This window comes from Poecilia reticulata, chromosome 8 (genome assembly GCF_904066995.2).
Source record: "Poecilia reticulata chromosome 8, P_reticulata-male-v2, whole genome shotgun sequence".
NCBI lineage: Eukaryota > Metazoa > Chordata > Actinopteri > Cyprinodontiformes > Poeciliidae > Poecilia > Poecilia reticulata.
The window spans coordinates 7,146,411-7,169,322 of NC_088837.1; the positions used below are offsets into that span (position 1 = coordinate 7,146,411).

General features: G+C 41.3%; 2 protein-coding genes across 3 annotated transcripts; one reads left to right on the forward strand and one right to left on the reverse strand.

Moving 5' to 3' along the window:
* Positions 1-818: 818 nt before the first annotated feature.
* On the forward strand, positions 819-7,287 carry tob2 (transducer of ERBB2, 2). The gene is made up of 2 exons (XM_008415556.3): positions 819-1,071; positions 4,767-7,287. Exon 2 carries the CDS (start codon positions 4,953-4,955, stop codon positions 6,150-6,152), a length of 1,200 nt encoding a protein of 399 aa, XP_008413778.1. The 5' UTR covers positions 819-1,071; positions 4,767-4,952; the 3' UTR covers positions 6,153-7,287.
* A 3,882-nt stretch (positions 7,288-11,169) lies between these two features.
* On the reverse strand, positions 11,170-22,371 carry tefb (TEF transcription factor, PAR bZIP family member b). 2 transcript variants are annotated; one of them, XM_008415558.3, is made up of 4 exons: positions 22,074-22,371; positions 16,649-17,212; positions 15,674-15,894; positions 11,170-14,767 (listed from the first exon to the last, which is right to left on the reverse strand). In XM_008415558.3, the coding sequence occupies exons 1-4, from the start codon at positions 22,177-22,179 to the stop codon at positions 14,552-14,554; spliced, it is 1,107 nt and encodes a 368-aa protein (XP_008413780.1). In that variant the 5' UTR covers positions 22,180-22,371; the 3' UTR covers positions 11,170-14,551. The 2 variants fall into 2 exon arrangements, with proteins under 2 accessions (XP_008413780.1, XP_008413779.1); XM_008415557.3 differs by lacking the exon at positions 22,074-22,371 and adding an exon at positions 18,596-20,321.
* Positions 22,372-22,912: the final 541 nt, after the last annotated feature.

Below are 22,912 nucleotides of genomic sequence, written 5' to 3' on the forward strand. Positions count from 1 at the left end.
TTTTGGTGTCTCACACTTAAATTGTTTCTGCTCAGGAAGAAATGAGTTTGATCTTCCAGCTTGTTTCATTTAGAACAAATAAATATGATCAGAAAATCACTATCAGTTTCTTTCCTCATTCACTGTGAAATAATCAAACTAGTAATTAATTAGCATTTCACATGTTTTAAATGTTTGTACTTTTATTGTTTTCTTCTGTGGTTTATTGTCATTCTCATTCTAAATACTGTAAGGTTTTAATATTTTATTGTAAAGACTATGTTATTTCAAAAACAGCTGATGTGAAGTCAAAGTCTTTTTGAACAATTATTTTAAAAAATTAAATAAATGCTCACCGCAGTGAAAAACAAACGTTTACTGAAATCTTTAGGAACATCATATCCCATAAGCCATTGCCAAAACAGACTTCGCTTCAGCTGCTGCTGACCAATAAACCGGTGGTCTTCCTCCATATCAGCCAATAACAACTCTGTTGCTATCACTATTAGTATTTTTAGTAAATTGTTCAGTGAAGAAAAATGTCTCTCCGCCGTGTAAGCTAGTGCCTACAAAAATAATACTATATACTACATGGCAGTTTTTCGTCTCGTTTGAAAGATTTTGTCTAAAAAGAATAATATTTGTGTTTCTATTATTTTAATGGGGCTGCATATTTATTGAAAGCAATTGCCTTAGAGAGAAACTGTAGTCATATATGACTGGTAGATGACTGCAAGTCCTCAAAATAATAATAATAAAAAAGAAGAATGTATCATTCATGATGAGCAAAAAAGTAGTCCTTGTCGTCACAGGGGTGTGGGCGACTCACAGTGTATAAATACGCCGGGTTGTCAAACAGTAAAGTTTCAGCGGACACCTCCAGAGCAAAGTGGCACCGGGAGGCAAAGTACGTCAGATAATTAGAGCTGCGGTGGCAAAAGGGGGAAAATACCGAAACGTGTGGTGAAAATATCAAGCTCGCGAACCCGTGGTCTGTCACCTCCGCCTTGAATTCAAATTAATTATACGGGAATTTATAGAGAACCAGGAGCGCAAATCAAGCTCGGACATCATCATCATTATCACTGATAGGTGAGTACGTACACGTCACCCGGTGCTTGAAGTGGAGACATTTCTCCTTAATGTCGATATGTGGAGCATCCTGTTGGGATGTGCTGGTGTTTTTCCACAGCTCTGTCTGTAAGGAAAGGCTGTGCTTGGCTCGGACACTGAATTGAGCGTTTGTCTGTTTGTTTTCCTCCTATCCAGTGCACATTTCCAGCCGCACATCGTCTAAACGCAGCCTTATAACAGCGTGTTCCGCGGATGTTTCCTCGAGGATGTTTATGCTGAGGCAGGCTCCCTCATTGGTCGGTTGCATCCTCGATAGGCTGCTCAGCACTTCATTAGCTTTACAATTTAATTTCCAGTGGCATTTCTGTAAAAAGAAACAAAAAAGAGGGACCCTCCACTTGCACTGGCAGCTAAGTGTACTCTCTGTTCCAGTGGCTTCAGACCTACACCAATCTTCCTCTGTCTCAGTCCATGCAAACCTTTAAAGATATACTTCTTGTTCGTTCTTCTGTTTGCATATTTGTCTATGCTTTGGCTTTATCATTTTTAAATGTAAATCAGTTGAAAAGGGTGCAGAAATGTGACGCAACGAGACAAATCTCAATAGTTTGAAGCTTCTATTATGCAACTGCTTCCTCTGCTTCCTTTCAGCACAATCCTTCTAAAAGTTTTTTTTTTGTATTAATTTAAAGTGCTGAACACTGTGGGCTTTAACCTGACTCATAGTAGCTGCTCCATAATGAGTCCATGTAAACAAACACAACACCTCTGATCCTGCTGACGCTCAGACTTCCAACAACAGACCCTGCAATAATAAAACCAGCTTGTGTCTGATGGCTAAAGCAGGAAGCTGTAGGTTATTTTGAGTCGGATTTACTCGCTTCTCTACCATATGGGGCGCAACATGCAGTAGTGAAGGCACATTTCTGGAGCCTTCTCTTCAATGACATTAGTTTCAAGTGAGGCGTGTTGAGATGGATTTGTTCCACAGACGGTGCAAAAAAAAAAAAAAGACAAGGTCCCCTATTTATAGCTCTTTCGTACAACCCTTATCCCCATCTTTCTCCTTCAAAGTCATGTGAAAGGAGAGTTTGGATTTTGCCTTTAGTGGCCGTCACCCCTGCGGCCCGGCAGCCGGCCTGCGCGAGCTTTGACCCTGATAACATTAGAATTGTCTTTAATCTGAGCCGCCTTCCTAATCTTAACCGCTGAATCCCCCATCTGTCAGGGAGGTAAACGTGAGGAGCTGGTGTGTGTGTGTGTGTGTGTGTGTGTGTGTGTGTGTGTGTGTGTGTGTGTGTGTGTGTGTGTGTGTGTGTGTGTGTGTGTGTGTGTGTGTGTGTGTGTGTGTGTGTGTTCATCCAGGTTCGGGAGGAAGGACGAAGGTGCATGCTGGGAAGTTGTGTTCCATCCACAAAGTGTCCTGCCATTTTCTGATTTCTGTAACAAAACACTTCCTGGTTTTTGCGTTGTTTTTATTTTTGTACCGGTTTTTTTTTTTTTTTTTGCCGTGTCTTGTGCCGTTATTTCAGTTTGCGTTCCCCTGTCGGTGAACAGATCCCGGTGAAGCATTAAGCCAGAAGCACTTTATGGGATCACATTCAGATTATGCAGGATTTATGAAGCTGGACAAAGGCAGCATCTGCTCTTATCCATCAGCGTGTCTTACGTTTGATGTACTTGAAAAGTGAAACGGTCCATTTATAGTTGCTGATTCGGGAGAAAGAGTCATGTTTGTCTCACAACACGCAGGCATCGGATGAATTATTTATTGCTAACACAAGTAAATATAGATATGCATTCACTATTGGAATTTGTATCAACTTTCACGTATTGCAGCTCTTCTTACCTTAGCATTTTTGATGCATTTTCTTTTTTCTTTTTAAAGTACAGTGCTAGTGAGAGAATCACGCACAACATGGGCGTGCTTATCTATAATTCAGAGCCTTTGAAAATGCTACTTTTTGTTTCCATCAACAGATTTTTAAAACAAAACTCGAGTGCACAAGGAGAAACTTTTGAAATTTTATCCAATCCTCGCAGTCAAAACTATATTTACATACACTCCCAATAATATTTGTTTGAATGTCTGCACATGGTTTGTCTGCAAGTTGCAGATAACCACATGATTTGCATTATTTTGACTGGATATTTAAACCCGTTTCTAATCACATTTTGTAGAGTTAATCTAAACTGGTTGGTGTCCTGCTGCTGTCGACTCGACATAGTCTGTAAACTTTCAGCCTTCCCACAGTCTTGATGTCGGCCTGCTTTAGCCACCAGAAACCAGTTTTGATGTGTTTGGGATTACTGACTTGTTGGAACAACCCAACTGACCCAAACTGTCACCTTTTGGGTGACAGAAAACTGAGTTAAAGTCAGGAAGAATCAAGGAATTACAAAGACATTGGTTCAGACTGGAACACCAGTGTCTTTGTAGGCAGTAAAGCAAGTTTGACATTGATGATGCCAACTAATAAATTAAGCCTCTGATCCAAAATCGAGAACCTCACACTAGACTGGCAGGTTTAAGCCAAAGTTCTTTTCCGTAGGAAGGTCAGTTCTGGTCAAAGCGGACCAGAGAAGACCTTTTTTGGCCACAATGACGAGGCACAAAACCAGCTGTGGTAAAAGGATCAGCTTCCAGTTTCTGTTGGTTGAACCAAACGCTAAGCTGAAGCTCGGAGGCCTTTTCAGTCACGACTCCAACAGCACAGAACAAGTTGTGATTAGGCTGTTTAAAACTCATATTTTCAGTGGCTTTCAACAGTGCGAGTTTGTCGTTTCAGGCTTTGTTGCAAGTTAATTTTGCCTCTGTTTTGTTTTTTGTTTTTTTTATTTTATAGCTACGGTCGACCGCAGCCTTTTGTGGATATTTCTTTAGAATGTAACTCCAATTATTCACAGATAATTCACCTACGTGTGTATTTTTGTTTTTCATGGAGCATATCTATAATAGTTTAAAGAAAATGCAGCTTGGATATTGTGTCGCTGTTACTAATGGCTGCCATCTGCAAAGCAGCCAATCCAGGAGAATCATTCATTTTCATATTAAGCTTCTGAAATGTTCCAGCCTCGACTAACTTAATAAGTGAAAACTCTTATAAAAAATAAAAAAAGCCAAGCTCTGTGGCAGCCAAACCTACCTAGTCTACCTTTTCAGGAAGAGAAGTTTATTATTATCATTATTATTATTATTACCAGGGTCTCCCCCCGAAAACCTGCTACGCCCAGTGGTAGAGGCTCTACTGTAGTCCACCAGTGAGCCACTGGGTTTTTGTGTTGAAATGTAAAATTACAAAAATTTAGAGGTGCACAATCAGGTGTCGTAAAAGCTTGAGAGACCAATGGGCAGGTGCAGATACTGGTTTGCGTCAGTTCAATGAATCGCCTACAAATCTAGCTTAATCAGTCTTTACTGGCACTTTTACTGGTGTATATAAAACCCTACTTAAAATAAACAAAGCTTAGCCTGGTGAGGGGGCAAGTGAAGTCTGGTGTCCTGCCAAGCTTATAATACGATGGGGGGGGGAACCCTGATTACTACTAGAATTATGTCAAGATCTTGTTATGGTGACAAAATTGTGTAGCTTCTGTCCAACTTCAAAAGGAACTTTAAGTATATCAGACGTAACAAGTCTAGCACCTCAAAATGTGACTGCTTGTGTTCTTCTACCGAACATCAGAGTCACAGTTTTCTTGTGTCTCCACAGCTGGAACGTCTAGAGAACTTAAAAACAGCCTGCAACCCTCTGTCCCCACTTCTGAGATGCCCTTGCCGATATGACGCTAAAAGATTCAACGACTTTTCAGTAAGCCGGAGGTACGTCTGTGCTGCCTCCCTTTCAACAGCATCCTCTAACACTTTGCTCACACGACGGCACTAACCGGATGCAACCATGCATCTAGAGGTCAAGGTGGCCCTCAACTTTATCGTGTCCTACCTGTACAACAAGCTGCCTCGTCGGCGGGCTGACCTGTTTGGCGAGGAGCTGGAGAGGATTCTGGTCTCCCGCTTCGAGGGACACTGGTATCCCGAGACCCCGCTTAGGGGATCCGCTTTCCGCTGCATCCACTTGGGGGCGCCGAGGGACCCTGTGGTGGAGCTAGCCGCCAAAAGAAGTGGACTGGACACAGAGGAGGTCCGCGCCAATGTCCCCGCCGAGCTCAGCGTGTGGATCGACCCTTATGAGGTCTCCTACCAGATTGGAGAGAAGGGGGCAGTGAAGGTGCTTTACCTGGAGGACCCTCCAGGCCTGGGTTGTGACAGCGAGAGGGCTGAGGCGGTTAACGGAGAAGGTAAAGGTGAGTCTGAGGTTGAGGAGGCCAAGAGCTTGGGATTTAATCCAGATGCTCAGGTGTTTGTGCCAATTGGAAGTCAAGCATCTCCAGCACTCTTGCCATCCCTTTCAAGCTCTCCCACACCTTTGACAGCTCAGCCTGGACTCTTTAGCTACCCCAGCTCCAGCACACCTACTGACCCTGGTGTCCATTCATCCAACACCTCCTCCCCTTCTCCTCCCAGCGGCGGTTTGCCATACCTCCCCACTCAGCAGCCGCCTCAAGCCCTCCCTCCTGCCCGTCCACAACCAATCACCTTCACCACTGCGAGCTTCGCCGCCACCAAATTCGGTTCCACCAAAATGAAGAAGTGCACTGGAGCCGGGTCGCCGGCCAACTCCGGTGTCATTGTCCCGCCTTCGCAGAGGATGCTCTCCCACTCTCCCACCACCATCTCGGCACCAGAGCTGCTAAAGCACAAGCCCCTGTCGCTCTCTTTGCACTCCCTTGGAGGTCCAATCCCCAGCCAGCTCTCCCCCAGCGCCAAAGAGTTCGTCTACCCAGGATCCTCAGGCCCCTTTTTCTTCGACACAGACACCCAACCAATGCAGCCACAAGCCAGCCCTTTCCAACCCTCGCACAACCTCGGCTCCAATCCGACCTTCGACCCGTTCACCAGCCCTTCTCCTCAAAGCGTGGGCATCCTCAGCAGCAGCGGAGGAATCCCTTACGTGGAGAAACCGTCGTTTGACGGTTTGGGAAGCTACAGCCTGCAATATCCAAGCCAGTCTTTCCAGCCTGTGGTGCTGGCCAACTAAGCCTTCGTCTGGAACAAAGACACTTGGATGCAGACATGGGTGACTCTCCACTTGTTTTCAGTTTTTCTAACAAGATATTATAATGCTAACACGCATCAAGAGTGGGTTTTGCTACAGAGATTAAAAAAATAAATAAAATAAAAAATAAACATCTCCATAATGTACATTTTGTTAAGTATCTCTACATGACATTTGTTTTGCCTGGACTCATTTCTGTTCTCCTTCACGTCAACATTGATGGTTAGTTTCTTTCTACTTTTCTTTTCTGACGTGAAGCATTTATGTTCCACTCCTCTAGAGCAGCTCCATTTTGCACTGCACTGTCATGCTGTGAAAAAAAGGACTTTGCCAAGTCCTGCAGGGAACGACTGCTGTGGAAAACTCAGCACTTTGCTCCGCAATCTGCTCTGCCCTACTTGCCACAAATACACAGGAGAAGGCGGGGTGGTGTGTGTGTGTGTATAGTCCTGCTCCGTTTTGTTATGGTTCGACCGAGGGAACGGTTGTTTGTCTCCGTTATCGTCGGACGCAATGCTCGTTATCAGCGGCTGGAATGAGCGGGAATGAATGATGGGCGAGCGGAGAGAAAGGGCAGCACTGGAGAATGTATTGTCTGTCGAGGGGAAACCTTTTTGAATGTAAATGAGAAATAAATTCCAGTTTTAACAATGCCGATACCTCTAATTAAAAAAGGTGTGTGGTCGGGGGCGGGGGGAGGACACAACACAGGGAAATGTGCAGACACAAATGCACCACGCGCATCGACGCGCACGATGTTCCAGTCAGCAGTGTGTGAAGGTGAACGGGCGAGGAGCAGGAGGTTGGGGAGGGGATGCAGCAGCCTAAGCAGCAGCAGCGGCGGCGGATTGTGATAAATGGCTTAGCATGACTTTGACTATGAAGGAGAGGTTTTTCCTCTGCAAGGAGGAAGAGGGAGGGAGACGGGGAGAGAAACTTCTAGACGAGCGCGATGCCTCTGCGTCGTCCGGGGCGTACTGGAAAGCGCGCGCGTCCCGCGTTGAAACCCAGAGCACGTTCCCGGTGAAACTAAAACACTACACTATTCTCTCCTCTCCTCTTGAAATTCTCCTGCTGTCTCTTTCTCAAGCTGTTGCAAGACTTAAAAAAAGAAAAACACTGTACAGTCCCAGGTTTGCTCAGTCTTTTCTCAGCTGCAAAAAAAGAGAGAAATAATAAATAAAGAACCGATGTCTGTGTGCACGGCTTTGTCGGACGTGTGACTCTCTCTCTCTCTTTCCCAGCATCGTATGTTGTCATTGGTTACCGCAGGGAAAGGTTAACCTCCACATGTCCAGCTGCTCAGCACTTTATCACTGGGTCTCCTGATGTCACCGCAGCCATCAGCGCTAAACCCATCTTTTACCCTCGCTTCGTTGTTGCACATTTTTATTCAGACGACCTGAAAAACGTTGGTAGGTTATTAGATTAGCCTAACCTGCATTTCATTGTGTTGGAAAGATCCCATCAGACTTTTGTTTTCTTAAATATTTTTGAGAGTTTTTCCTGAGGTGTAGCTATTTTTGTTTTGTTTGTTTTGCATTATAAATTTGGTTAAATTTGGCATAAGGACCCAAAAATTAAGTTGTTTTTTTTTTGTTTGTGTTTGAGAAAATTCTGGATATTTTCTCTAAATTACATCAGTTTAATTTCATGTTTATTTTTGTATTATCTTCAAATGACCCTTTGCATTTGTATTGGTTGGGGATTGTGTATATAAACTTCTCATGTTCAGATTCTTTAGTTTTGTACGTCCTGAAGTTGAACCCTTCCCCATTTCTTTTACTTTTTTGTTTTGTTTTTCTTTCCGGAAACGTATCATGAATATATGCAAACTGAGACAAAATAAAGATGTACAGAATAAAGTATTGAATGTGTATCGTACCTTGTACAGCATTTGTCTCGTAAAAGACGGGTAAATGTATTCTCTTCTTGAGTTTTGGGTTTTAGGAAGTGAACGTTTACAGTGAGGACTGGACAGGAAAAAGATGGCAGTTATCGCTCTCTGTGCTCTCCTGGAGCAAATAGTACTATTTTACAAGTAAACCAAAAATCATCAGAGTTAAGATTATATTGTTTTTGTCCCCCTTTATAATGTATATATATATAATCTTTCATTTAATTCCTGCTTGATATGTGTTTGTACCTTCTTTAGCCTGAAGTGTTTTGTCCATCTGCACTCTCAGACATACAGCACTCTTAACTTTTCTACATTGTCACAGTTCAAGCTTCAATGTATTTTTGGGGTGCTTTTTGTCACATTTGTATCTTTTTAAGAAAAGACAAAACTGAAGAGTCTATTGGGTATCAACATGTTTGACGATATCTTGCTAAATTCCCCAAAAATTACATTGAAGTTTGTAGTAGCACTAAAAAAAAAAAAAGTGAATCAATCCTGCAACACGCTGCTGTGGTGGGCTAATTGTGACTAAATTCTTTGCTTGAACATGATTTATTTTATTAGAAAAATCCTCCTTTTTTTATTATTCCTATCCGGAACCTTGTCAGGTTCTTAAACAAAAGCCATATTGCCCTCCGTCTTTGCTTATGCTGACGCTCATCCTGTAATTCTTCCACCGCCCTTCAAGATCCAATGTGGGGGTTTCTACCTCTCTGCACCCTACAAAGCAAACCCTGGGAATTTGCTTCCGGTTTGTCACATACAGTTGTGAGAGATTTGAGGTTGGAGGAAAATAAAGTATAAAAGTGAATGTGGTCCAGATCCAATTGTCCACCCTGGTTTAAATAGCCTGCGGAGAAGAGAAACGTTCAAATCCATGAGTGTCTGAAAGAAAAACATTATGGATTTTTCTTCACTTCTGTATTTTGGCGTGGCAAAACCTGCATTGGATGGTGTTTAAAACGCAGGCTGCTCTAAAAGCAGGGTGGGTAGTTGATGAAGATGGAGAAGAAGAAATTTTATTTTTTTGTATTCTGATGTCCTTTACTTGTACCACTGCGTGCAGTTTATTTTGCACCTGGGACTATTTAATTGTGATAAAAGAAAAAAGAATCTTATTTTCTATGTAAACTTTTAACATGTAAAAGTTAATAGATTAAGAGTTTAAATAATATATATATATATATATAAATAGTGCTCCGTTTCCTCCCTGTATTTTATTATTTTTTTTCCTATTTTGTATCTTACCTGTTCACCCTGTAGATGTGCAATGAACCTTTCACTACCGGAAATGCAATGACCTGTTTTCTGTGCCGCCCCTTCGGGAAATTTGGGAGGGGGGGAGTTACTACTGCAGTTTCTTATTGTATCAGATTCTTTTTTTAAGTTTATAATAAAAAAGCAAGACTGGCAAAGGAGAAAAAAAAAGCATGGAAACCAACGCGTCCTTGTCGTTCTTCTACTTCTTCCTGTTAAAAGCTGAGCCTTTCGCCGATAAAAAAAAACAAACAAAAAAACATTAGGTTTCTGCATGATTGATTGAAGCGGTAATGAGTCTTATCGCAGTAAACAAATTCAAGCCAACGTTTGATCAATAATTCAAAGCAACAAAAAAAATGAAAAATAAAAAAAAAACTGAGGATTCTTAGATGGTGAGCAGCCAGATTGCTCACCAATCACCACCCACATCAGCTGGACTCGTCCCAGCAGATATTACTTTACATTTCATCAGCCAGCAGCTCTCTTGTCAATCTATCCAAACAAAAAAAGAAAAATAAAATAAAGGCTGGGCTCGTTGATCTGAGGGAAGCGCTGCAGAGCAAAATGTACGGGTGAAAACATCAACATGCAAGACATGGAGGCTGTTCGTCTTTTCCCCCCTCCCTCCCTCTCTTATCCATCTGGTTTGCCTTCAGTTCTTTTCTCCCAAACCTCACCAGTCCCCCCCTTTCACGGCTACCTCAACACACACACACACACACACACACACACACACACACACACACACACACACACACACACACACACACACACGCACACACACACACACACACACACACACACACACACACACACACACACACACACACACACACACACACCCATCCCGCTTGTCTTTGAGGCTGCTGCTGTTATGCAACGCAGCTCCGCCGTGTGTGCCGATGTGATCATTACGCAACATCTCCTACTCCTCTGGAATACTGATGAGCAGCAAGAGACGAAATGGACGAAAAAAGAAAAGAAACGGCTGCCGGAAAGGATAAACGTGACCCCGCCATGTCGGATGTGTGTGCTCGGAATGACTGTGCTTCGTAGAAAAGGGTTCGGGATGAAACCTTAGTCCGCCTTCCAAAGCAGTTTCTTTGTTGTCTCTCGGTAGCAGGGGCGGCTCAAAGTTGAACAGGGCCCCCTAGCCCAGCGCCCCACCGCTTGGTTGTTTACACACTATTCCACTGAAGATGACGTTTTTTAAGAGTCACCTACACTCAAAAAGGTGTTACTGGGCTAAATTAATATTTACAAAAATATAGCCTGTTAATTTAAAAAAAGTGTGTGAAGCTTCATATATTATGTTGATTTAAAAAAATTTTTAATTACATTTTACTTATTTAAAAATTATCAACTCAAAATTATTATTAAAAGTAGAGTTGAATTATATTTTATCAATATTAAATTCCAGCTAATGGGAACTCCCTGGTTTTAATTGGCAAATATTTCCACTCTAAGAATTGAACCACATAAGCGTAATTAAATGAGTCATTTTTATTTAAAGTTCAAGTTATAAAAATCGATTGAATTATATTGTCAGATTTTTTTTAAGTAAACAATTGTCGCACTTTACCTCATGTGGTGAGTCAACAAGGAATTCCTTAAACTGTTTGACAAATCAGTAAATTTGCTTTATTCATTAAGGAAACTGTGCTCAGTAAAACATGTATAAGGAGGCAGAATAATTTTTTGCAATCAGAGTTGTCATTTTTCTCCCAGGCACCGGTTCAATTAGAAGTCCTTACAGGTACATTTGCTGCTTAGCACGCTTATACCTCTGGCCGGCTCTGCCACGATGTCTCGGGTGAAATCACAACTGGAGCCCACACGTCATTAAATTCCACTTTATTTTATATGCATATAACAAGGTACAGTTACATATTATGACAGCTGCATGTATCAGATAGAGGGATTACAAAAAACATGTTTATATAAAAAAGAGAAGAAAACAAAAAACACATCAAAACATTTGACGATTTCTTTTCCCAGGAGCACTGTAACGAGTAAACAGTAATATTGAACTGATCCAGATTTGCATTCCAACCTGGTTACAGGATTTAACTTGTTCATATTTGAGAAATTAAACTGAGCTCCAGATCTCAAGCTAATAGCATTACTGTCTCATTGTGTGCTCTCTCTTTTTTTTAAACATCTTGAAAAAGTTCAAGGTCTTGATCACAAAACAATAACAGATTTGGTCAAAGACGGAGGATCAATGTGTAGCAATAATCGACTGATAGACTGCTGCTATTTTCCTTTCCTAAAAAGAAACAGTACAAGCTGCCATGTGTATAAGTCGAGCATCTTTAACTTGTTTCAATCTCGTATCACTTCTTACATTATAAATTATTTTTTAAGGTGCTTCACATCAGAACGAAAGAGACGCGCAACGTATTTTTATGTTTTTATTTTATACTAAAAACGCCTGTCGTGGCATTAAATTTCTTTTTTTATTTTTTTAGGAGAAACGTGTTTTTAATCAAATGAAAAAACGCACGATGCCCTAAAAATGTCTTTTATACTACACCACCGAGAACGTTATTACCCTTTATGAAAACACAGAAAGCACCGACTTATCCAGTGTATAATGTTGACATGATTCAATTTGCGGTAAATCCAAGTCAATCCTTATAATAGTTAGAAAAAGATACGGCTTTCAGCTGAGACAGATGGTGCTGTTGTGCCCATCATAAGCACAGGACATCTCTTTTTATTTATTTATTTTTTTTTACAGAGTAAGTATCTTAGGCATCCAAAAACACATCCTATATTTAGTGATGGTTTTACAGACATAAGTACACTTGGTGTGACACTTACAAGAGAAAATAAAGACGAGCTTTACTGGATTTTCATGCATTAGGATCCTTAAGGAAAGAGGACCAAAAACTGGAAGCACAACGACTTGGGGACATTTCTATTCATAGCACGTTTTACACAGAACATTGTTACTTAAAATGAAACAGGCATTACATAACAGAGTATTATTGCCACGTTAATTATCTTTCCGAGAGTACAGTGAGAAGGAGCCCAAACCAGCCGATTACAAAATGTAGAAACCCCTAACAGTCTGTGATGCTGAATTAGAAACAGGTTCGGCCATTTTGGCAACAAAAAAAAAGGAATTCAACCAAAGTTTGCGCCATTAAGAACCAACCTGCCTCTTATGTGCTTTCTGCTTCAACCAACCCGACTTTAGCTCTGCTAAAAATGTATCCAATCAGAATGGGAAGGAGAGTGGCCCCAGGTAAAAAGCAGGCTAAGTCACTGCTTTGGGCCCCCCAGGCCAGCAGGGGGCCCCCAATAGCCCTTTCACTATCACTAATTCCAGCTGATATATGTCAGCAGCCAATGTTTACGCTCATGATTGTGAGAAATTTTACGTGAGCAGTATTCAGTTTTAAGCTTAAGAAAACTTCCTTTTTCTTTTTAATTTTCAATTTAATTTCAGTCATGTCTGTCGCATGTTGGAGTTGCAATATAAAACTAATGATTCTTTTTTAATAGCTTTCCATTTTTTAAATTAACTTAGTTTGTTTCATTTAGAAAAAGAAAACATACAAAATGTGTTATGTCTTCATACAAGGGGAAATTTAGTTTGATGGTCGTGCTAGAGGCAATTTATTGCTGCTAATTTAATAATTTCTATTTTATTACAAGTTGTAATACATTAGATTTTTAAAATTTGATAGGATTTTTTAAATTAAATTTTAAGACATTTTTTTTAAATATCTGAGGTGGAGCTCACATTCATGTACAATTCAGTCTCTGCTAGACTGTTTAATTAAATGTCTTTTAATTACGCTTGTGAGACTTAATTGCAAGTGGGGCCTTGTGTCAAGTTCTACTAAAAACCTTGGACTGGCCCTGGTAGGACGTGCTGAATGAGGTAAAGCAGAGCGTCATGTATCCTGGAGGAAATAACAGACATTTAGAAATCCGTTTGAAAAACATCCAAAAACACAGTTTGTCCATTGAATTCCCTGCCCAGTCATTGGTTTTCATAGTATAGCTGTTTCTTAAAGAATGAAAAAACTGGTTTTGTACATCACAATTAACAGATGCGTTATTACCATCAGAGAGGATACAGCACTCATTATTTGGCAAACATTAGGATATTATTGGTTTAACAAAGACACCTTCCATAGTCCCTGTCTTAGGAAATAGAAATCGTAATATATATTATTTACAAGCACGCGAGCTCTGGGCCCTGGCTACATGTTTAGAAAAAAAAAAAAAAAAAGACAAGAAATCAATCCGTGTCACGACACCTTTGGTGGGGTTACAGTGACTCTAGCGCCCTCTACTTGCAGTGTGCAGTAAAATAAACATCTCTACGTTTAAACATACCCCTCCACAAATGAGGGCCTCTGAGTTCGTCAAACTTAGACCGTCTGGCTGACATAAGAATTGACTTTTCTTTCTTGATTTGTACAGTCTTCATTTTTATACAACTCAGAATTTACTAGACTTCAACACCCTCTAATAATCCTCTATGAGGAAGCTACTGGTTTTTTTCCCCTCTTCTGTGGTTTTAAAGTGAGCTAGGCGGCTAACGGCTACCTGTTCTCACACAGCTAATGTGTGTGTAGGAGTGTGTGTGTGTGTGTGTGTGTTTTTAAGGGAAAAAGTGCAATGATGAGTTACACACACGAAGAACACACAAAAACACGACGTGAACACGGGGAAGAACTGGGACTGAAGCCCATCGATAGCAGCCCGCCCTGTTAGCAGTACTGACATGAAGCTAACTCCGACTCGTTTAATTAGCCTGATTGAGCCTGTCCACGACTTGGTCCTCCAAGAAGCAGTGTGTGGTGATAAAACCGAAGTGTGTGTGTGTGTGTGAGAGAGATTCTGCTGCACCAGCTTTCCTCTTTTTCTACACTTTATGACTTTTTCCACACCCACAATTGACCACTTCTTTCAGTGTAGGAGCCAGGCGCTCTCCACAGGCCTTCCTGCAACCACCGCTCCCGTCGCACCCCCCATCACCTGACAGCGTGCGTCCAAACCTCCAGCATCATCACGTCAGCCGGAGCTCTACCGGAGGTCGGTGAAGACAACATTGCAAATTTAGGTTTGTGTCTCGTGTTGGGATTCTGCGGGGAGGGGAGTTCTGCTTCTGTCTCGTTGGATTCTAGATTTCTTTTTATTCCGTTCTTCTTTTTTTGTCGCCGTTTCTTTTCTATTTTTTTCTTGTTTGTTTTTGTTTTTACAGAGGTCCATACTTGGCCTCGTAGCGGGCCAAGACGTTCTTGCAGCGGCCGCAGTCCTTCCGCAGCTCAGCAACCTGCTGCCTCAGCGCGGCGTTTTCCCGCTCCAGGAAGGAGGCCCGCACCGTGATCTGGTTCTCTTTCAGACGCCGCGCATCACGGGAACGCTTTGCTGCCAGGTTGTTCTTCTTCCTCCTGGACCAGTACTTCTCATCCTGGCGGAATTAGTGACAACACAAAGTTAACGACTTGGTGCTATTGGCATTTTACCAACTGGGATTGTATGATAGGGTTTGCACTGTCTGTAAGTAATTTAATCTGAATTGTACAATGGCACTTTCGTGGCAATGTAAATAAAAAAAAGAGGAGACAGTCAGAAACTTTCTTAAAAAAAAAAAACCCTGGAAATTTCTGAGTCTGAGTAGTCAGAAATTTGCTTGAAACAACTCAGAAATTTACAAATATTTTTAATTTTGTAAATTTTCTAAAAGTTTTTTCAAAAAAAGTTCTGAGATTAGTCTAAAAATAATCTTAGTTGTTTATAGTAATTGTTTTACTTGTCAAACTCAGAAATTCTGAGATTGCCCTCGCTTTGTCTGAGTTTGAAAAGTTGAAAATTTTCAAATTTTGAGATCAATCTTAGAAATTTCCACAACTTAGAATTTTGAACATTTTCTGCAATTTTATATTTCTGAACATTTTCCCAATTTTTCCTATAGCATTTTTTAGATTAATCTTATTCTAGTACATTTTCGACTTTCAAACTCAGAAATTTCACCGTTTTTTTCTGGAAAATTTCTTAGATTCTCCACTTATATATATATATCGTGGCCCTAATTTGCCGTCATAAAATTTAAATTCTCGTGATCATACAATGCCAATTGATTTGTGCTACACTGACAGACTGAGTTGAAGTAAATTGAACTAATCATAATTAAACAAGACTGAACAGAATTGTTCATATTAAACAACAATAAATCAAAAGCTGTCCCATTTCCACGCACCCAAGTAAAAAGGTAAAAAAAATAATTGACTTTCTTATTAAACTCTACTAAACTCTGGCCCATAAAGAAGACCGCCTCTTTTTAGATTTAGGGAAGCCATATTTGTGTCCAGCCTACCTTTTTCTCATCAGGAACAAACACTTTCTTTGCTTTCTTGATCATGGGCTGGGGCTTCAGCTCCTCGTCGGAGAACTTGTGCTTGCGGGGGTTGAACAGCTCTCCCCCAGGAACGCTGGACAGGACCAGGTCCGTGGGGTCCGGCTGGAAGTTGATGTCCACCTCGATGGCATCGGGGTCGATGGGGGAGGGAGAGTTTCGTTCTGCACCACCTTTACCGTCTGCGGGTTCAGAGGGAAACACTGAGTCGGGATGCAAGAGAGATTTTGATCAAATGATATCAAACATATTGATGTTTATGTAAAATCAACAGAGGATTAAATTATTCATTGCCTTCCAAAATGTAATTGAGATATGATATGCACTAAATAACACAACTAAAGTGGAAATAGAATGATGAGTGGTTAATGAAATGTTTTAAAAGTAAAAATTTGAAAACTGTGCCATACGTTCAATTAAACACAGCAGCCATTTTGTTTTTCTCTGTCGTGTAAAATTAATATAAAATACATTGAAGTTGATTTGTAACGTGACAAAACGTGTAAAGCTACATCGTCACTATGTTTTAGTACTCTGAATGACTTATCCTTTTAGAATATGACAACCAGCCGTTGTTTGTTATTTAATCTACTTTACGTCTAAGTTTTAATATCACCTTTTGTAGATAATTTTAAGAGTCAGAGCTTCGTGTAATAACCGCCTTATTTGGTGGAAGTCTGAACGCTGTAGACTGACTGGCCGCTGATTTGACTGCATTTACGTATGCAAAGGGACTTTATGCACCAAACTGAAACCTACAAGGAGACGTCAGTCTACAATAAGCACTGGAAACGTTCCAGCTTTCAGTCTTCACTTTTTATGGAAATGAACTGTAATTTTCTGCTTAGTTTAATTCAGGATATATAGAAGAAGAGTAAATAAGAGTAATAAATAAATGAAGGATTCCATCGCTTGCTTTTGTTCTGAATTACTTGCCTGTTTTCTTTCCTTTCACTTCTGCTGGATCTTCCTCAGTCAAAGCTTCCTCTTCCTGCCCTTCCTCCTCTTCTTCTTCTTCATCTTCTTCTTCTTCTTCTTCTTCTATTTTGGCGGGCTGCAACGTCGTGACCGTCACAGTTTCCTCTGCATCCGAAGGGGCGTCGGAGGGAGACGCGGCGGGCGGTGCTGGAACAGAGACTTCGGCAGCAGTCGGAGGGGCTGCGGCTGGTGCAGCGGGAGCCATAGCGACGGCCTTGGGAGCGGGTTTACCTTTGGTTTCCACGGAGGCCAGAGTCCTCTGTAGCTCCTCTTCCTCCAGGCTCACCGGGATGCCGTTCTCCAGGAGAAACTCATCCAGGTCCATGTACTCCAAGTGGAACGTCTCGCCATCGTAAGGAATGGTCTTCTCCCAAATGGCTGGGGTCAGGGAGGCCGACGCTCCTGCGCCGCCTCCTCCGCTGCCTCCACCTCCTGCTCCTCTGGAGCCTCCACCAGCACTGGAGGCCACACCGCCTCCTCCTTCCACATCCTCAGAGGAGCACTGCTTCTCCTTCTCTAATTCTGCATAAAGAGCAAAAGAAAAAAAGAGTCATTTTTCAACCAGTAGAGATCTTTTTGTTCCTCCCTCTCTGACAAATGTAAAACTAACAAAGCAGACATTTCCACTGCAAAATTTGATAAAATGCAAAAGTTTTTTTTTTTTTATGAAAAGAAAGCCACCATTTCTGTCCTCTATGTATTTTGATTGACAAAAATCGCAACAGGCACAAGAATTGGTGTTGATAATAAAGGAAAAGTGATAAATTTCAACGTAGATTTTGAAGTATTTCCAGCAGAAGTAGTGAGTCCTGCAGCAATTTTGCAGAAAAAAATTAAAACATCCTTTGGACGTGCCGCCACAAAGATCACTTTAAATCTTGGAACGGCTCACCAAAATCAGGAGTTAGTACATTATTTTAAATGCTTTTATTATGATTTTTTATTTCTATATCATTTATTAAAGACTGCCATTACATGGAATGTCAGTGAGGAGAATCAGTGCATTTTATACGTCCAGTCTTGGCTCCTCCTTTTGGACAGCAATGCTCAGAAAGGTAAATTTTTATCTTTGTAAGGTAGCTTTAAAGCAAACCAGTAAAAGAAAAATGGCAGTTTGTTTTATCGGCGACAAGCTGGTGTATTTAGCCGAAAGGTCTGACTGTCGGCTTTAATAAATATGCAATTTCTGTTTCCAACACATGCACAGCAGCAGAGGTGTGTTTATACATGAACAGGAAGTGGGTGGTGATACACACACGGGGAAAAAAAAAAAAAAAACCGTGTAAATAAAGGAGGGTTTAAAATGAAATAGTTTGTCAGTGACTCTTGACGGAGAGCGGAACATTACAGCATGGGGCGTCACGGAAGTCAGGTCGTGGTTCTTCCGCATAAACAGCCCCAGACACAAAGCGACACAGTCTGAGCTGTGAAAAACAAATAAAACATTTAAAGTATGAGTTGGATAAAAAAGCCTTGCCATTTCTCCGTCTGGAAGTGTCCTAACAGAGTGGTTTTATTGGCTTCAGAGCGGCCCAGAGAAGTGGGAACTTTTTGTTCTTTTTACGCTACCCCCCACCCCCCCTTCCCCTCCCCAACCCCAGCTTCAGATGAAACAGGCTTAGAGCAACACATGACATGGCACACAAGCCACTCCAACACCAACACCCTTATGCTAAAAAAAACAACCCACACACATAATGATCCCTAAGTAGCACACGAAGTGTGTGTGTGTGTGTGTGTGTGTGTGTGTGTGTGTGTGTGTGTGTGTGTGTGTGTGTGTGTGTGTGTGTGTGTGTGTGTGTGTGTGTGTGCGTGTGTGTGTGTGCGTGCGTGTGTGAACTAGTTCTGTTACCTTAAAATAAAAGCCCTGTAAAACTCTTAAGAAGATTGACACCCGCAGCTTACCGTCGTCTCCTTCGTCCAGGATATTAGGAGGTGGGATGTCCATGATCTTCTTTAAAACAAAAGGGTAGGACTTCGGAGGAGCCGCTGCGGCTGGGAGCGCCACTGCCACCTCGGCTTTGCCAGGCATTATTCCGTGCCAAGGTTCCAGGCAGACGGAGGCTGAGTTGGCAGCTAGTGCTCGGTCCAGAACCACGGCGATAAAAACCCCGCACAAATTCCCCACTTTTTCTTCAACCACAGCTAATGTCGGACCTTCTTTATCAATAATAAGACGAGTCTAATAGACTTCACAACCGCCTCGTTCTGCGTACCCACCGAGCGCGCTCATTGGATATTCATGAGCGCGAGTACCACCCACTGAGGGGGAATAGTAGGAGCTGATTGGTCGTCGCTGCTTTTGAACATGAATATGTATCAGCGTCTCATTTTTGTTGTAGTTGCTACTCTGTCTTATAGGTAATAATTGCTGAAAGATAATGTACATAGAATAATATCACGAACCACATGTACAAACTGTAAGAATATGTAGATATCTGAACATATTTTTTCTATTTAAAAAAAAAATGGCACTAAAAATATAAATGAAAACTCTCACTAGATTGGACAAAACCCGTAGAGATAAAGAAGGCAAAAAAATTATAAATTAATTAAAGTTTACGTATGGCGTGCAGTCGAGGTCGCAAGTCAGCATCTCTCCCAAAAACACAGGCTGTCTGCTGTGACTTCTCTCGCAAGAACGGGACACTCGTGGACAAACACGTGCGGCCCGCCCTCGCCTTCCCTCACGTGAAAGCGCAAGCTGTCGAGGGGCGTGGCTTCATATCCTCCGCACGTGTGGGAAAAGGAGAACAGCAGCAAGAACATAACGCGCGTGCTCACGGATTAAAAACAAGCGGACAAGCGCGAGGACACTTGAAGAGCACAACAGACATCATTCACTACTAACTTTTTTATTTTTTATTTTATTTTTATTTTGTTTTTAAATTTATGTTCGCAGATTTGTTTCTAGTTCCCGAAAATGAAAACATTCGACTCAGTGCGGAGAACGAGTGAATTTTAATTATTGTTAAAAACTGACACAGAAAGTGGGGGACGCTCACGTTTCCACACACCTTTCTGGTCGTCACGTGCTCTCTCAAACTGAAAGGTGCACCGAGGTATTCAACCCACCTTCATTGCCTGTATCTGTTTACGCCATTAATAATGGATGCCTGGTAAACAAGCTGCTAGTCCGGGCTGAAAGGAGGCCAGGAAAGGCATTCAACCCATCTCCACTGCCTGTATCTGTTTACGCCATTAATAATAGATGCCTGGTAAACAAGCTGCTAGTCCAGGCTGAAAGGAGGCCAGGAAATTTCCCAGGCAGCAGCTGGTTCATGAATGCCTCGCAGAGCACTGCGGCCTGTAAACCACGCCGTCTTTATAACACCACACGATCAGATGACACCAGAACCTGCGTCAAAATGTTTGAATAGGTGATGAAAATCTACGGAAGTGCAATCGTTTCACTATTTTAAGTCATTTTAATGCCAGGGAAAAGGAAAAGTGGAGCCTGTGTGATCAGAGTTTTATCCAGCTGAGTCGAGCTAAAAAACATCAGTCCTCCCAGCCTGCACACTGCTAGTCAGCTGGATTAAACGAAGCTCCATGGGTCTTCTTTTTGCTCACAAGAAGTACAATATTTCTGCTCGAGAGAAGCAGTAATGGTGCTGAAACTACATAAGCGTCAGCCTTCACTCACTCTTATTAAGGGAATGCTGTCGTAAAACTGCATTTGCCAAACAACAGCTATCATATCTGTTAAGCATCTGAATGGAGGCTAGTTAACTGACTAACATCAACATCTCATTATTACTTACAGTATTACTTAATATTTGCAGAACGATAAAAAGCTGGAAGCTATTAAAAGTTGTGGGGAAAGTTTTATATTTTTATCTTGTATGTAAATGTTAAATGTAACGTTATTGTAAAGAAATTTGAGGAAAAGCAACTTGATCATTGCATTCATAGCAGTGAAATCCACATTGACCTTTTAAAGACAAGAAGAATGAAGATCTGCGGGTGATTATGGGGAAGATTTGAGTGATAAAACTTAGAATGAAAAGGGAAAAATGTTGCATTTATAACTACTGGTGTTTACTGAAAAGTTAAAGAATCCCTCTTCTAACCGTTTAACAAGAAGGTGTGACAGATTAAATCAAACATGAACAACAGCGACAGAATATAATAACCTAGTTAAACTTCTAAAACGTATAATTTTCTCTGTGCAGCTTGGCAGATGATGCGACAATCTGCCATACTGAGGGTTAAGAGAACCGTTTGAAGAGAACAACAGTGCTGTCCTTGGACTATACAACACAGGGAGCTATCCGGTGCTGAAACGGCCCCGCACTGCATACTTTTAGAAACATTTGTAATCACTTTGACAATTGTTGCAATGTGTTTCACTGGATCTCAAAAAAACAAAAGCAGTGGGTGTTGTTCATTCACATGTTTTCCGTTTTGTAATACTCGGAGACATCAATCAATGACAGGAATAATTCGTACACATAAGTAAAGTCTCAGTAACCAAGCAAAAGACAACGTACAAATCCTAAACAACAAAAACCTTAAAAGATCACTTTTAAGTTTCTCGAAGAGACAACAATGTGTTTTTTTTGTTTTGTTTTGTTTTGTTTTTTTACTTCAAACTAAATGGTAAAGTGTGACGTCCGCAAAAGACAGTTTTGTTTGTTTTTTTTGGACTATAGATTAAATTCATTTGAAACTTGCAGAGCAAATGAATGACTTATCTGCACCGCTGTAATGTTCAGAAGAGTGTGATTTTGGAAAGTTGAGTTTGAGTAGAAAAACAAACACTGAGTGAAGCCTGAGTGAAGGCTGTTCCTGTTTCGTTGCATCAGCATCAGGGTGGCCATGTTGTCACCACAAACTGAAAGATTGCAATCTGCTGATGTCACAGCTGTTCATGAGGAGAGGACATATTAGCAAACTAATAAGTGAGCCACACCTAAAACTCACCTGCGACTGTTGCACTGTGATCTAATGAATCACAGATTATTTCCCAGTACACGGTATGCAAATCTGTTTTAATTTATTTTTACTTATATCCTATGAGCAAACTGCATCAGTTTCAAGTCACAGAAAACAACAAATATATATATATATATATATATATATATATATATATATATATATGTAGACTGTCACAAAGTAATGTCACCATCAGATAGCCCCATGATTGTTTAAAAGTAATAATTAATTTCTGGTGATATGGAGATACTCAATGCAATCCTTTACAAGTAATGTAAATAGTACTAGTCTAACATTAAAATGTATAGTTAGGCTTTACAGAACCCTACAGTAGGAGTATATCTCCACTTAAAATGGCATTAAAACGTTTAAAGAAAAAAACATAAATCGATGCAAACTTTTTCTGAACGAAACAATTAATAGATAGCATTAAAAAACAACTCACCGATGTCATCAAAAGCTGGAAAAGAGAAGGGATAGTCAGCCAGGGCTTTTAGGAGATCAGGAATTTCGCTTCTCTCTCCAAAGAGGATTTCACTCGTTGCTGACATGATGAACTGTGACGTACCTGCTCTTGTCGACAAGAAAAACAAAAAAACTCCACCAAAATAACAAGAACTGCTTCCACACAGAAGAAGGTCCTCAAAATACGAAGCAAACCCAGTATATGCGCTCTGCAACTCACTTTTCACTTTTCACTAACTTCTCTGCGTCACAGGGATGCCCGCATGTCTCCAAGTCTTATGGATTTAATGAGTAGCAGAAGCCGCGCCCCCGAACTCCGTGGATTCGAGGGCGCGGCCTTTCAGTTGAGCTGGAGAGCCAATCAGAAAGCGGAAGGCGGGTCCTCAAAGCGACAACAACAACAGGGTTTTATAGACTGGTAGCTGGGTTCTGTACACCATGCACGGCTGCACGTGCGGTCCCCAGCAGATCTTCATTAGGGGCGAGCAGTGACACCTAGTGGCCGATGCAGGCAGTGCAACGGTGTCATGTCAGTGGTTAACACGACACAATCTGGTTCCGCTGTGTCGGGAGCGCGCGCCGGGCAGCAGGTGCTGGCGTACGTGACTATTTGAGCAAACCGAGAACTTCGTCTAAAAAGAATACTTTTGCATCTATGTAAAAGTCGATTGATATAAGCATTCACGCTGAAAATCTAGTTCTAAAGTGACTTTCATTAATTCAAATTACTTTAAAACGAAGTTTCTTATTTTATTACATAATACAAGAATCGACATCCACCTCCAAATTTAGCATTTGCGTTACACATCTTTAATATAG

What these genes read in the sequence shown, in the direction of transcription:
- tob2 (XM_008415556.3), top strand. Translation starts at nt 4,953, where the DNA reads ATGCATCTAGAGGTCAAGGTGGCCCTCAACTTTATCGTGTCCTACCTG.
- tefb (XM_008415557.3), bottom strand. Translation starts at nt 18,722, where the DNA reads ATGCCTGGCAAAGCCGAGGTGGCAGTGGCGCTCCCAGCCGCAGCGGCT. An exon ending in AGTGAAAGGAAAGAAAACAG is followed by an intron (nt 15,895 to 16,648) that starts GCAAGTAATTCA and finishes CTGAACCCGCAG; the next exon opens with ACGGTAAAGGTGGTGCAGAA. An exon ending in TTGTTCCTGATGAGAAAAAG is followed by an intron (nt 14,768 to 15,673) that starts GTAGGCTGGACA and finishes TAATTCCGCCAG; the next exon opens with GATGAGAAGTACTGGTCCAG.